This window comes from Rhopilema esculentum, chromosome 11 (genome assembly GCF_057945365.1).
Source record: "Rhopilema esculentum isolate cy_ngs chromosome 11, ASM5794536v1, whole genome shotgun sequence".
Taxonomy (NCBI): Eukaryota; Metazoa; Cnidaria; class Scyphozoa; order Rhizostomeae; family Rhizostomatidae; genus Rhopilema; species Rhopilema esculentum.
The window spans coordinates 10,040,666-10,056,539 of record NC_142825.1 but is presented as its reverse complement, the minus strand read 5'-3'; the positions used below and the strand labels follow the sequence as shown (position 1 = coordinate 10,056,539).

Below are 15,874 nucleotides of genomic sequence, written 5' to 3'. Positions count from 1 at the left end.
AATTTTTTTGCGCAATAAAAGAATTGCTTTTGTCTTAAATAGAGCTAAACTTTGTATCATAGCAAATATCATCCCATATTCAAATGAACAAATAATCTAAATTAGAACTTGTCTAATGAAGAAAATAAAATAAAGTTTGGGATATTTTTAAGATTGTGAAGGTTCTAGCAACAGCAAGGTTTACACTTTGACGGATGCAAATTTCACACATGAGCTATGAATTTCCGAACTGTATTGTTCTAATTCAAAGAGAATAAAATAAACAGCATACATTGATATTATCGGTTGTTGATATTGACTTACAGTTATATGCCGGTATAACCCAATTGGGATATCATAGTTAGTTGTACAAAGCCGTTGAAATAGTCGGCCGTAACTCTTTATCCATATGTTATTGTCAGTTATTGATACCTGCAAAATTTAAGAAAATGTTTTTAGTAAGCAATCTTAAATGATGTAGAATTTATGGTTATCTCATCAGGCTATTAGCTATTTCTATAAAAGATCATGGCATGAGATTGGTATACGTAAGAAAATTGCCATTACTTCATTCATTTTTCATTTGAAACAGCATAACAAAATAGATTGATATAGAAACATTTAGATTCATCGCTTTTTTGGAATTATGGAACGAATGGAATATGATATTACGGAATTCTTTGCAATTTTTGCATCACTTTCCCGGAATGAAATGAAATACGAATTTTATGGAATTTCTAGAAAATGTTTGTTGCTATAACTTACCGATGCAAGATACCCAGACCCTGCGTTTTGTTCGCATCCAAGTAAAAGGGCTATTAGTGTTATCATATAATCTTTCATAAACGTCTAAAAGAAAACATTGAGTAATTTTCTTAAGGCAATCCAACGAGAAGTATTTACGTCAAAAGTAAAGTTACAATCTTAGAAAAAAAATCAGGGTCGCTTCTACACATTTATACTTTGCTCATCTAGCTTTGTTTTTTTCTTCGATGTCATCACTTTAGTGTACATACTTCAAATTGAAGCATATTTCAAGCCGGGTGAAAGGCTTAGCATTTGGAAAAAAGGCCACGACACCAACGTTTTCATACTACAGTGCAATCTGTAGCATCACATTAAGCATTTACAAAAAGTGGTGATGTTAGGGGAACGCTTTAAATTGTAAAACATTCTTCGTAGTTGGCAATTATAATAAAATGCTTTGAAAAACTGAATTAAAAAAATGCTTTAGGCCATCTTTGGGAAAAGCAGCTTTGTACTTTCCATTCATCAGCCAAAATTTTTTATATCCAAAACCTAAATATTTCAGTTCTTCTAAAATCAACTTTTGTCAAATCAGATTAAAGTATCAGTTTATAAACAAGCAGTAAAATGGCACTTGTATACATACTTGATATAATAAGGTATCGATCATGCTGGCACTAAAAACATTTCCGGCAGCAAAAGGACCTCTGAACAAATAATCGAGGTGATCATTCCGTGATTTCATCTCTCTTGTCCTCAACTATAAACATACAGAATAAATCGTAAAAATGACAACTCGTTAGGAAGATAGTGTTTATGGTCAGTCTATACTTGAAAAATAACAAATAGAAAGGGATTGAGGTATTTTATGTATACCAGAGCGAGACAAACCTTTTCAGAGGAGAGGCTAGGGGTTATAAGCAAGGCTGACTCACATTTGTATACTTTAGAATCTGCCTTCACAAAAGTGTTTTAGGGTAGAAAGAGTTTATTTTCTCTTCGGATCTCCAAAAGCAATCATTGGTCTAGCACTTATATACTTGAAAATGATCTAAGCGCAGAATAAAATCGTTTTGGGTGCAATCCAAGACTTATTTAGAAATGCCGTATCGTATTCAATTTATAAACGACCGTTACAATACAAATTTAAAAACAGGTTGATCTGCTAAGGAGGAGAAGCTTCAAGGGATGGTGGGTGCAGCAAGACAGTATGAGGAAATCACTAAACAGCAAAATAGAAGCTGCAACTTTGTATCAATTTGGAAATTAGTCCTACACACAGATAAGAATCAGTGACAAATCCCAATCAACGATTGATGTTGGCTTTTGAGTCCCGAAAAAATGTTCAGACTATATTTTGAACCTCTGAAGTCTGAATCTTAAATATGCTTTAGTTTTTAAACTCACCTTAATTGTATTTCGCAAGCTTTCCTTGTTGGACAAACCAGTCACTTGCGGTGGGATAGTTGGTACGTCAAACTTCATAAATTTCATGTTACTAGAATGTGTGAGCTCAACGATCAAGCCAACATTCGGAAACAGCCTGTGAATAAATTGAAACAAAGTCTAGTTACATTCATAATTTCAGCTCAATCAAAAAAGCAAATCGTTAACTCATTAAAAAGGCAAATCGTTAAATTTTAATGAACATGCAAAGATAGTATCTTTTTTCCAGCTCTATACCTTATAACGTTCAATTTCTTTCTAATAACTAGGCATAAAACTCTTAGAACAAACACATTATATTACAATGGAATCCAGAGCGTCGCAAAATGTTGCAAAGTTGTATTGTAAGGAGAAATATTTTCTAGCGTTTGTTTCTGTCGTGCACTTTGCCTATGACCAATCACGTGTATGCACTTTTTTCTATACGAGGTTGACTTGCAACCTTGCACATATCACGTGCTACTTTTTTCTTCGAATTACACACGAGGATAATACCCAAACTTAAATGGATAATACCTAAACACAACAATACATGCCTATATATAGTTTGTACTCCTACAATCGTGTAAGCATCTGCCATGTATTCTTCGTCGGAGAAAATTCCTTCCATGGATTGTAGCTGATCAGTTATCACAACAGTGTCTGATTCCAATATGCCAGCTTGAAGTAAGTCGTCTATACTGTTAAAGAAACATGATTCTTGAGACGATATATGTCTCTGTAATAGCACATGCTTTGTTGCTGTTTTTTTTACTTTAGAAATTGGGTATCGAGCAGAAGGTTTCAAAAAAGACGCGTCACAAAATGTGTATTTTTAAAATTTTTGAATTTTGAGGACATCACCTGAAAAGCGCCCAAAATACCCCTAGAAGTGCAAAATGTAAATTTCCAATCAAAATTACAGCGACATGACGAGGAAGAGCTGTACTCTTGTGAATTTATCTCAGGTAATATGCACAAAATCTGCTACCAGCTTTTTCACAGAGCTCTTTTACTTAATGTCGTCAAATTTTGAAAATTCCAAAAAGATATTTTATGGACATCAAGATCTCGGAACTTTATTGTTTAGAGCGCAGAGGGACAAAGGCAAATTCAGATTATCTTTAAGTTTAATCCATAAGCAAAGATCAAGTTCGTCTATTTATCGACAAGAAATTGACAAAAAACAACTTTATGGAAATTAAGTGTTTACGACGGCTTGTCCGCAAATATTCTCTCTCTTTTGAAACACGATTTTGCAGTGGTTCTGAAATCTATAAAAAAAACTAAAATGCCAGAGTAATACAACATTTTCGTAGTTTTTTTCGAAAAGTGGGTTGCCTAACATACGAAAGCCAGGGCAAGTAGTCTTATGAAAGAGAATCACTATTGCCACCCATTTGTTATCGTATCTTATCGTGTGCAAAAAGTAAGGGCTTAAGATAATATATAAACAACGCTATAAAAGATTTTTCGTATACTCAAGAAAATTGTGGCAAAAATACTTACTTTTTAAATGATCCAATCATAAAGTACAAAAGAGGAAATGAACAAACAGCTTCGTAAAAAGCAGGTGAAGGCCTACGGAAAAGAATTGAAGCAATTTTACGTAGTTACGACACCCTTTAAATAACAGGCCTACTTTATGTCTTTATGTAACGAGTTTCAGTCAAAGTTTGGTACTTACCGCTCGTTTAAAAGTATAATCAATGGTTTTAGATAACATTTTGGTTGATGATATGCTCTCAGCGGAAGAATGAAGTTGTAGAGACCCGCTCCAGCTCTCGGACAGGCTACAATGACCCCACCAGTCAAGTTTTTCGCTCTATCGTCTCTGTCTTGCAGCTTGTGTTGTTTTGTGCAAGGCTAAATAAGAAAGGCGTATGCTGTGTGTTTCACTTTTGAATTTCTTCCAGTGTGACCAAAAACAACAGTATTTGACAATTCAAACCTTTAATTGCCCATTTTGGGTATTTAGAAAAAGTTTAAGTGGACTGTTTTTTTTTATTTGTATTCATTGATTCTTGAAAAACAAGCTTTTTTCTGAATTTGCCAACATTTAGCGGAAATATAAATACATTAGAGTATCAATTTTCAAAACATTATGAAAGAGAAATGCGACATCATAAGAAAGTCTATAAATTTTTCATTCATGAAAATTCTTCTAGCATCACGTTGAAATATTTCAAAAGTTATGAATTTGAATTTAAGCCGACCAACAGAAAGTTTCAGTTTGAAAAGTTAAATGTAACTCTTTGCCGTAAAGAAGTGAAAAACAAAATATTGTATTATTTCCAACGAAATACCTTATTTAGTTCCATACAGCAAAACGGTTTTGGTTCCGGTAAAAGATGACATTTTAAGGGTGATCTTCCAACATACGGTGTTATCGGGGGTACCCCAATTATGTAGCTGAAAAAAGAAATGAAAGTTCATAACATCCAATTTCTTAAAGAAAAATGAGTAAATTAGCATGGCTATTTGCAACCGATTCAATTGACTTCGCATTTCTAGAGGTATTTCGCAGTGTTCTTTATGATTATGTAGTCAATAGGAAAGTTTTTTATGATGTTCTTTATAGTCATGTTGTTTTGCAGGTAAAGTCACAGGAATATCTGATTGATGACGAGACCCTATGGTACTCTTTTACCTAGAAGAATATTTGTGATGCACTAAGTTAAAAATTAATGTGTTCGGAATATAAATGTGATCAGTATGTTTTTCCGACTTACTTTGGGATGTTTTGAATGGGGACATTTAACTCTTGAACATCATTGTCACTGGACTGATCAGAGAAATCCGAAGCCGGTATTTCATTGAAATCACCCGCATTTGAAACATTGATATCAATAATAGAAGCTGCAATCGGAGAGTCTTTGCTGTGTAGCACGGAACCATTTGGACTTGGTGGTGCTGGTTTAAGCTCGATATCTAAAAAAATATTTAATGTTTATGCATGGTAGAACTTGTTAAAAGCAGTTTTCTTTCTAGACGTATGCAAAATTTTGGAACGGGTACCTGCTTTGCGAAAATTGAAAGTCATGCAGATTTCAGTATTGTTTCTCTTCTAATGCTCTCGTACGGATAATTTCTGTGCATTTATCTGTGCTATGAGAAAGGTGAATGTTCCCTTTATCAGATTTTTACCTAGATTTTCAGAAACTTGAAAGATATCCAACACTCATATGCACCAGAAATAGAGAAAAACAGTTTCATATTTTCTATAATGTCTCTTGTTATTATCTAATAGCAGTCATTAGATTTTGTAGAGTTATAAAGGGGAAGGAGGTGATGATACTTCAATATTCAGTGAGATTTATTAACATATAGGAATATTGGAATATTGCTTCAGATTATAAAGTTCAATTTGATCTTAGAATTGAATTTGCTGTCTTTACCCGCTTAGGTCTACATTAAAGGAAGTTTGATATACATGAATTGACAGGGTCAGTGAACAAAATAAATGAGAAATCTCGGATTTTTTAAGCAGGCACTTTTCATAGCGATAAATGCTAAATTGTGTTTGCCCGAAATAGTGTTGTAGCTCAGTTGTAAAGCAAATGGTAATAGGTTATGTAGGCAAGATGCTATTTACATCTGCCGACATTTTTCATCCTGCTAATTAAAAATTCATGGAAAAGTTCTATTCATAATGTTATATCTTGTTGCACTATACGGAAATTGATTGTGCAATTGTGCAGCAAATCAAATACTGTTGGAGACATCATGTTGGATAACTGACTAATTATATTTCCATTTCTTTAAAAAAGGAGAATTTTGGAGATATTTTACCCGGAAATGTGGAGTTAGTGTGACGATTACTGTGAAGGTTAGGTAAAAAATAAAAACGTTGTTAAAACAGGATTCATCAAAACAAGAATTTCTAAGTTATGTAACCTAGCACCATCTGCTCATCATCTAAAGTAGCTAGGGCTGAAAATGTTGCATGATTATATAGAAGTGGTGGGTGATTTGATGCAGAAGAAGCATCGACTGCAGTCAATCAGCACATAAAGCAGAAAATTGAGAAACATGGAAGACACAGGCATTTTTTAATATCAGAAACTATTCTCTAAAATAGCAAGAAAGAGAGCCAGAAGTTTCAATCTCATGTTTAAAAACATTTTTGAGCTTTTTCTATATGTTGAGAATAATCAGTAAAATTGTTTCTTAAGTTTTTAGGGTTCGGATCCTTATGGACAATTATTAAAAAAGGTGATAGTTTGAAATCGAATGTTTAGATAAGATCCAAACATGAAAAAATCATACAAATTTCCCAAACATACACGTTTTTCAGGTTTGTAGGAAGAGGACATGGCAGTCGAAGCTCATGTACTCCTTCCAATAAAATCCATCTATTTGTTTGTAAATTTGGGTGAATTTGCAGCTTTTTTGCTTATGAGACTGTTATGATATAATTCTGAAGAAAATGGTTGTTGTTATAATAATATATTCAATGTCATTTCCGATGAGCAATACAAGATTTTTTTTTAAACTTTTTAAAACTTTCTGTATTTTCTTAAACGTAAAACATCTGGTAACGATGCTTTCGTCTCGTTATATAACTCTAAAAAACTCAAGATGGATTTTCCTACTTTTGTTTAAAAGCTTTTAGAATAAAATTCCTTTTTAACCAAATAATATTTTTCAATTTTGACTTTGGAGAAATACTTTAAGGTTAATCTTTCCCCTCTTCGTGCAAAAGGCATTCATTCCAAAAAAGCCCACTAATAAAACCTAATTGATCAATAGAGGGGCGTTACCACGAAAAAATGGGAAGGATTCCAGGAAATTAGGCGCGGCCTTAAAAACTTTTGATTCTGACCAACAATTATCTAAAACATGGTTATTGGCCCTTTATCATCAGTGGTTCAAATGTTAGATGACGAAAATAGATGATTATGTTCATCCCGAATACAATTAAAATCAAGCTTCATTAGTCCTAGAACAATCATTGACCTTCAACATTGATTGAAGGGTACTAATGAGTAAAAAATCTGTACTGATTTATTATTGTACTGGCAGTTCTCTAAAACCTCCTGAAATTTGATAAGAGTGTCAATTAATATGAAAAGCTGAAAGCCTTATGAATTTGATGAATCATGCTAGACTCACTCTGTTCTATACCTTTATCATCCTCGCTATTGTCGATGACTGATATGAAGCTTCCCCACTCACTCTGCCTCGTTAGTTTGCGACTCTTCTTTCCATCATCGCTTTTGAGAGAGCTTTGGTACTTTCCTTTCTTCGAGTGTTTAGTAAGCTCCTCTAGGGCCATGTCTTCTTCCGATGTTATTGCAATGTAGAACAAGGTATCATCGTATGCTAGTTTGAAGCTTGGGCCAGGATTAAGAAATATCTGCGACTCTTTTGGTTCTCTTCGTACACCGATCAATGTTACACCAAACCTTGGAGGCAAATAAAATACTGCGATTATAAACATCAAAAGTTGAATCAATCTAAATAGTCTATACCTAACTCTGCTGGGAAAACTGACAAAGCCTTTTTTCGCTACCATATTCAGCATCAATTTCAGCGATGGTATGGTATGGTATGGTATGGTATGGTATGGTATGGTATGGTATGGTATGGTATGGTATGGTATGGTATGGTATGGTATGGTATGGTATGGTATGGTATGGTATGACATGGCACGGTATGGCATGGCATGGCATGGTATGGTATGGTATGGTATGGTATGGTATGGTGTGGTATGGTATGGTATGGTATGGTATGGTATGGTATGGTATGGTATGGTATGGTATGGTATGGTATGGTATGGTATGGTATGGTATGGTATGGTATGGTATGGTATGGTATGGTATGGTATGGTATGGTATGGTATGGTATGGTATGGTATGGTATGGTATGGTATGGTATGGTATGGTATGGTATGGTATGGTATGGTATGGTATGGTATGGTATGGTATGGTATGGTATGGTATGGTATGGTATGGTATGGTATGGTATGGTATGGTATGGTATGGTATGGTATGGTATGGTATGGTATGGTATGGTATGGTATGGTATGGTATGGTATGGTATGGTATGGTATGGTATGGTATGGTATGGTATGGTATGGGATGGTATGGTCTGGCATGGTATGACATGGCACGGTATGATATGGTATGATATGATATGATATGATATGATATGATATGATATGATATGATATGATATGATATGATATGATATGATATGATATGATATGATATGATATGATATGATATGATATGATATGATATGATATGATATGATATGATATGATATGATATGATATGATATGATATGATATGATATGATATGATATGATATGATATGATATGATATGATATGATATGATATGATATGATATGATATGATATGATATGATATGATATGATATGATATGATATGATATGATATGATATGATATGATATGATATGTATCATCTTATCTGTTTTTGTGTTGCATCATCTTATCTGTACCCTTTTTTCAGCCAACAAAACATCAATCAATCAATTAATTTAAAGTATCCCATTTTAATTATTAAATTTATGTTGTACCCTCAATATACACGATTCGAATTCAACCAACATTCCAATGAACAGGCTTTCTTCTCCTTTTAAATCAGGAGTTTCCTGAACAGCATGAAAAAGTAAAAGCAAAGGCAAAAAGCAACATCCACTAAGCATCAAGATTATCAAGAAATGTGCTTTTAGAACCCTTATTAAACATTCAAAATTTCAAAATGTTGAAATATTCGGATGGCAAAGAGAAAGCGAATAAGTAATTTTACCATAAAATTTTGGCAGATAATTGGTCAAAGATGATTTCCTTGATAATATCATTAAGTACCTTTTAAAAGCATTATATGCCGCATATGTAAAACTTTTATAAGCAAATCTTCGAAACATTTTACTGTCTCCAAGTCGGATATCGTAGATTTCATTTCCTGCGCTTCTTCCATAGATATTTTCACAGACATCAGATGAAGTTCCTTTTCTGAAATACGGAAAACTTCAGTGAGATAAACATTTCCATGGCAAAAGCACGGTATGATACCGCAAAAGGAAGAACGTAAAGCTTCTTCGACGAAAGAAAATCAACTTTAATTACTAATGAGCCTTAAAGGTATTTCTGTTCTAAATTTCCAGCACGATTAAAGCTGTGAAACATGAATAAATGACTGCAACATAGATCGAAAATGACTTAGACAAACCAGGCAAATTAAAGACTTAGATAAACCAGGCAAAAGTGTTGATGTTTTTGTAGGAGCATCAACAATTCAAGCACAGGGCTGCCGTCCTACAGTTTGGAAGGAAGTCTGTGATGCATTGTAGGCAACTTATAGAAGCCACACCCAAAATCACATCCAAATACCGTAAAAGCTCTATTAAGCCACCGAGAGGGGGGGGGGGGTGGCTTAGCTAATTTTGTTTCAATCCTAGAGGGGAGCTTCAAAAAGAGGGAGGTTAGAAAGAGGGGAAGCTTATTAGAGAAGGGGACTTATCGAAAATTTGAAGTAAAAAATGTTTAAAATTTGTCCTTTTTCATTATTTTGGTTATAAAAATGTCCTACAGGTGTTCTCAAAAACTTTGCTAATAGTCTGAGAAGTTTAATTTATTAATTGTAAGGTCCCTTTTTTAACAGCATCACCATGATCAATTGAAAGAGCGAACAGCAGACGCAACAAATTTCTACTGACTTTTAAGGCATCCAAGTAAGTCTTTACAATCATCATCACACCCATTGAGGACTAGAACCTGCAAGCAGCTTCTTTGTTAGTCGTTTGTGCAGGTCAATTGAGCTACCAGGTCACATATTAAAAACCAAGCCCAAAGCCACGCCTCTCACACACACCGCCCTCTCTCTACCAGGTCATTATATATAATCACATGGAAAATATTTCACTCAATATAATCATGGTTGCAAAGACTGAAAGTTGAAATAAGGGTACATACTGCTCCCGCAATGTGTGTAAAAGAAGCGTCACCAGAGTTGATATGCCAGGACAAATACAATTTGATGCCAGCAATGCATTTTTTATCTCGTCTTCGCAGACCACATGCTCTAGAGGGGCAGAGGATTTTGCTGGTCATAAGTAAATGAAAAAAATCATTTGAACTCAGCAATTAACAGAAAATGATGACAGAGTTTGAAAAAAAGGTAACATAAACGTGGACAACAAGAATACAAAAAGCAATAGATGTTATTTATTCAGGTGCATAATCATAACAAAAGTGTGATAAATATTTCTTACGTAAAATATCTGTGTAGATATTCGCCTCATTAATGATTCTAAAAACCCAGCCTTCTATAAAAAGACTATCAATTCAACTTTGTATTGTAAAGGACTTTCACTGCCAAGACAGTATTGTTTTGACAAGAGAAATTTATATGAGTAACTAAATTCATCTGTTTATTATGCATTTAGTTTATCTTATTCTGTTTAATATTCATAAATATTCATTAGGCCAATGATCAAACTTGAAATAAATCACAGCCACAATCACTGGTTGCTATTTTTTATGAAATATACTGAAGACTTTTTAAAGCGATGAAGTGTTGACACATCCCCTCCCCAGCACTCGGCAGGATCAATTTTCTATTACGTTTAAATTCAATGAGAAAATATTTTGGGAAGGGAAATATTTTGGCAATTTACTTTTTGTAATAAAATCTTATAATTTTCAAACTGTTTTTACGTACCCCAAAGTTAGCCAGTGCGTTCCCTTAAGGTAAAATTGGCCTTCCTTGTTGGTAAAAGGGCGTTTTCTGGTGCTAAAAAGGGCGTGACCTGTTTTTCTTGTCCCCCCCCGAGCCTATTGGCTGGTGCCACAATTGGAAAGGAATATTATTCTATATCTTGTGTCACGAGCGATGAAATTGTGAAATGCAAGTTAAAGGCGTTGGATACATGATGCCTTGTACGCTAAGCTATTTTCCAACATTTTGGCCATTATTCTTACCTGCAAAAGTGACGTGAAATTTGTTTTCTGGTTTGTGAATTTGAACGTAAAGTGGAGTTGCTGGTGCAAAGTCTTGAATAGCCCAAGTCCTTACGATTGTCTGATGGTCCTAGAAGACAAGTTCATAAAAAGTTGAAAAACCTGCATACTAATAGAAAATGATAAAAAGGTAAATCGAATTTTTATACAGGATAATCTATCAGTGTAAAATTGCACTGCTATCACTAGAGTCCTGTACTAAAGTTAAATGAAAAGAAAAATCTTAAAAACAGTAAAATCATTAAGATCATTCAAGATATAGCCAGTGGTGGTTTTAAGGGGGTTCAGGAGGGCCATGGCTCCAAGCCTCGCACTTATGGTAGCCAAAAGGGGCCCTATATCGAAGAAAAAAGATAGAGGTTGTAAAGAACAAGGGACCCGCAGATGTTTTTGGCCCCGGGCCCCGCAGTCCCTAAAACCGCTGCTGGATATGGGTGCTGGAGACCCCCAATAATCGCAAACTGTAGTATCTTTCCTTTATAACAGTATACTGAATGAGAAGGGATACAATGGGCAGCCCCCCCTCCCAATATGAATTTGTTCTGACGGCACTGTAGTACATGCTAAGTTTTTATTCAAGCTTGATACTAATGGAGTTCGTATCTCCCAAGTGTTGATACAAATACGCCCTTTCCTCTATTTTCGATGCTTCTGATCTCATCTGCTCGATGCTATTGACAATGACTTAAAATTGCTACAGGTGCTGGTCAATATCTTTTAAGAGAAGTGCAAGATAATAATATAAACGAGAGGAACGAAATACATGTTGTTACGTCTAAATGTTGCAAAAGTGGAAAAAACAAAATACACAATAAAGAAAGTAAACAATTCTTACCCGAACATCGACATCAGGATTTCCCCTGTCGGTAAGAATGAAGCAGGCCTCTGCATCGATGACCCTTTAAAATAATTCCTTTCTGATAATTCTTAGTTCAAATCATCAAAAGCTTTAGTAATTAAATTTGATTCACCGAAAATCACGTCACTTCCTCAAACAAGTCACTCCAAAAAGCAATGTTTATAACATGCATGGGTTCAATTAGCAATTTTGAGTGAGCACAACCCAAGGACAGTATTTGTATAAGTGAAATTTCAAACAACAGTATTTCAGATTTGACAACATTGAGTGGCATGATATACAATGGTTTGATGATCTGCAAGGAGACAATCACAAAAAATTTCATTTTCAAGCCAGAAGGTTTGTTGTGATTTCATAGGTATGCTTTTTACAATTCTCTTAAAATAGTTTGCCAAATTTCTACAATATTCAATAAAATAGATGCATTCTTGTTTCTGTTAATAATATCTAAAAAATTCTTCATGTGAAAAATTTTTATGGTCAAAATTTTGTCTGAAATATCCATTAAATTCCCTGCAATGCTTTATTGAATTTCAAATACCAGTTCTCGTTCGTTAAGTCATTTGTTGAATGAAAAGCGACAAAGTTACCTTGCTCTGATGAGATCTTGATCATTCAACGCAGAGCCTTTCAGATATGTTACTCTTTGATCCCACAACGGTACTTGCAATAGAATACGCAGCTTGCTTTCTAACTCGGCTGGTGAAAGTAAAACTACATGGACGTCCTAAAAATGTTTGAGGACTACATCAGAACAGAAGTCAAATCGATTTCGAGCAAACACCTTCAATTTTTAACAGTGACGAAAAGCTGCACATATAAAAAGCTGCACAATGACACACATAGGATATGATAACTGCAAAGAGAGTTAGGATTTTCTAACATTAGTTTTAATACAGGAAGGCCAGTGTATCTCATTTCTAACACTTAAAAATAATCAAAATCTACACTTAATAATTCTATAACTGCCGTAGCTGAAAAGGACATGATTTCATCGAATTTAAGCTACAATTGCTAGTAACAACAAGTTTAGAGTATACTTTAACAACCACTTGGTGATGTCGGTTGAACACGATTAGGAAATGTGGCTTTGTAGTATCTCAACCTTGGTCCTTATATATTTATTATAGGCTTAGTCCCTACATTTTTTTGTTCGCAAGAGAATAGATTATGAAGTAGGTTCAGATCTCAAGATAACACAAAAACGATCATAAGGATATAGAATTAATGTATGGCTTTTGTGTTTTGTAGTAAAATTTGCAATTTGCTTGCCTGTGATACCAAAAAACTATTGCAAATACAAGATGAAGCAAAATGGTTTTAAACATAAGATAGATTAAATTATCTTTAACTAAGGCATGTTTATACGAACCTCCATTTTTGGGTCAGCATAAAACTCATTCAAGAAGTCAATCATTGTACTAGCTCTCAGGGCAGTCGAACACACAACAACGTGCCTGTCAGCACCGTACGCAGTGCTGTAAACACCACCTTCCTTTTGCTTGGAAACAAGAAGAAAGGCCAGCTCTTCCAACTGTCAGCGAGGGAAAATAAAAGAAAATAGGTCACATCATATTTGCATTGCAGTTCAGGCATTAGTCAAAGCAATAAAGGGCATAGATTAGGCTTTTCAAATACGTAAAAACATCCGATGAAGAGAAGAAGAAATTGAGTAAAACGAAAAAACAGCTCTGTTATTCTAGGCATAGGAATCACTAGGTGTGATCACATCGAGGAAGGACCAGAACACGATAAGCACAACTTCTCGTCGTCCTAAACCTTCGGAAGCTTGGTAGCAACAAATACAAAATTACAAAAACCAAAAAAGCAATATCTGTACTGTTTCAATATTTTACCGTCCTCTATAAAAAGCTGTTGATAGCTATTGGCACCGTTTGTAATCCTCGTTTAGAAATTATATTTTCAGGGGTAAGTAAAAAAAAGTTTATCTAAGTGCATGCGTTACCTCTGCTGGGAGGATGAGCAATGCGAGAATAATCATAATCATAACCCATGTTCTTGACAATGTATCTTTTGGAACAGTGTCACCATAACCAACAGTACTGAAAGTGACAACGACAAACCAGAGTGCCTTGAACATTGTCCAGCTTCCATGTGCACGCTCCAGCTGCTGAAGCCCGCAGATGCTAGAATCAAGAACCAAGAGTCTTAGGTTTTGTTTATGACCAAGATAAATTATGAAATCAAACAAAGAAGTAGGGAGGACGGGCCCTTCAGAAAATGACTCAATGAAATCTAATCGAAATCGAGGAATGGAATCGAGAATGCATTTTTTCAAGAGTGGCTCTACAGGGCCCTCGCCACCGGGGGAGGGGGAGGGTGGCCATGGCTCCCCACTTTTCTGCAAAGCAAGTAGTTTTAAAGCGGCAGTAAAAGGGGAAAGAAGCCTTGGCCCCTTACTTTTGCCAGCCTTGGCTCCCCCACTTCCAAATTCGTGTCGTGGGTCCTGCTCTAAAATCAATTTTCTAAGGCAGCCTTTCCACTAGCCTGGGTTAAAACAAAACCGGGTTAAAAGTTATCCGTTTTTAAAGTGAGTCAATGGAAACGGCACTTTTCTTCGACCCGTTTTTAATCCGTTTTTGATCGTTCCCACTAAGCCGGGTTTTAATGTATCCAGGGTGAAAATTTGTAAGAGAAATCAGTATTTGCATCAAAAATCCTTCAATTTCTATCGTTGTAGGCCAATGGAAGCAACATCGACATCCAGGATTTTGTTTTTTGATTTTTGGCGACATCTCAATTCTTAAACGTTGCTGTTGTTGCAAGTGGATCAAAAGTTATCCGGGTTCGGCGTTTCCATTAACTCGCAGGTGAGTCAAAAGATACCTGGGTAAAAACTGACCCACTTTGAGACCCGTTTTCAAACTTATAAGTTTTTCAAGTGGGTTAGTGGGAACGCGACGCAGAAACGGATAACTTTTAACCCGGATAACTTTTAACCCAGGCTAGTGGAAAGGCTGCCTAATTATCTTTTTACCTTTAAGCACAAAATGTTTGCCAAGATCTCAAGAATATGATCTCAACAAGAATATGATCTCAACAATATGCTGATCAACGTGAAAACTGTTCTCAAGAATTTCGTGATCAAATTTTTTGCTGGAATCGTTGAATCAAACTTTATCAAACAGTTTTAAACCACGAGAAAAATGGTAAAAAGCTGTAAAAATTTGATGAATCAATGATCTACAGAAATAATTCCTGATGTAAACAATAGAAGTTTAATTGTCACAGCTTTCAGGCATGGAGCCTTAGGACTTATTTCACACATAAGTCTATTCAGATCTAAAGATACGTAGATCTATTCAAACGCACCTTGTAAAGATGAGGCAGATGACACTGAATGCAACTAGCATGACTTTCTGTGAAACAGCCGATCTGTTTTGAAGTCTATTTCGATGTAAATCCGTCTGAAAAGGGAAGAATACATGTCTGTAACAGCAAAATGAAGTAAATTGATGTCTTTACATTTTTAGTTTGCAGCAGGAAAGTTCACTCTAAAACAGTAAAGCTCAAACAAACGGACGTTTCCCTTTTTCATCTTTTCAACTTTAAATATTTGTTCATCAGTTCTTATAAATATATCTTGGTGACCTTAACACAAATAAATATATATATTGCAAATTTCTAAAATTTTGGCTACATGCATATTACAGAATCAAAGTTTTTTTGAAAATATTTAGTTCCTGCCAAAAATGTTTAAAACATAACCACGGCAGATACAAGGGGGCCGGGAGAGCTAAAAATGCTTTTCAAAAGGCAATTTTGATCCTTCTGAACCGTGTCAAATTTGATCTTTTTTACCTTAAGAATAGAATTATTAAAAGCGATTGTTTTCTGAAAATTGGTGAAAT

The 15,874-nt window shown here is 34.9% G+C and overlaps 1 protein-coding gene across 6 annotated transcripts in view; it reads right to left on the bottom strand.

Moving 5' to 3' along the window:
- Positions 1-15,874, bottom strand: part of LOC148958988 (potassium channel subfamily T member 1-like) — a 91,270-nt gene that overhangs the window by 4,748 nt on the left and 70,648 nt on the right. For 5 of the 6 annotated variants that reach the window (XM_089111587.1, XM_089111585.1, XM_089111586.1 and 2 more), the window contains 18 exons: positions 15,336-15,430; positions 13,969-14,149; positions 13,375-13,536; positions 12,593-12,729; positions 11,979-12,042; positions 11,105-11,213; positions 10,097-10,205; positions 8,990-9,136; positions 7,267-7,559; positions 4,884-5,082; positions 4,458-4,563; positions 3,839-4,017; positions 3,661-3,732; positions 2,709-2,852; positions 2,134-2,269; positions 1,373-1,486; positions 745-828; positions 304-411 (listed from right to left, as the gene is read on the bottom strand). In XM_089111587.1, the coding sequence (XP_088967713.1) occupies positions 304-411; positions 745-828; positions 1,373-1,486; positions 2,134-2,269; positions 2,709-2,852; positions 3,661-3,732; positions 3,839-4,017; positions 4,458-4,563; positions 4,884-5,082; positions 7,267-7,559; positions 8,990-9,136; positions 10,097-10,205; positions 11,105-11,213; positions 11,979-12,042; positions 12,593-12,729; positions 13,375-13,536; positions 13,969-14,149; positions 15,336-15,430 (2,439 nt within the window). The remainder of the gene's footprint in view (positions 1-303; positions 412-744; positions 829-1,372; positions 1,487-2,133; positions 2,270-2,708; positions 2,853-3,660; positions 3,733-3,838; positions 4,018-4,457; positions 4,564-4,883; positions 5,083-7,266; positions 7,560-8,989; positions 9,137-10,096; positions 10,206-11,104; positions 11,214-11,978; positions 12,043-12,592; positions 12,730-13,374; positions 13,537-13,968; positions 14,150-15,335; positions 15,431-15,874) is intronic. The other variant, XM_089111584.1, reaches the window with a different exon arrangement.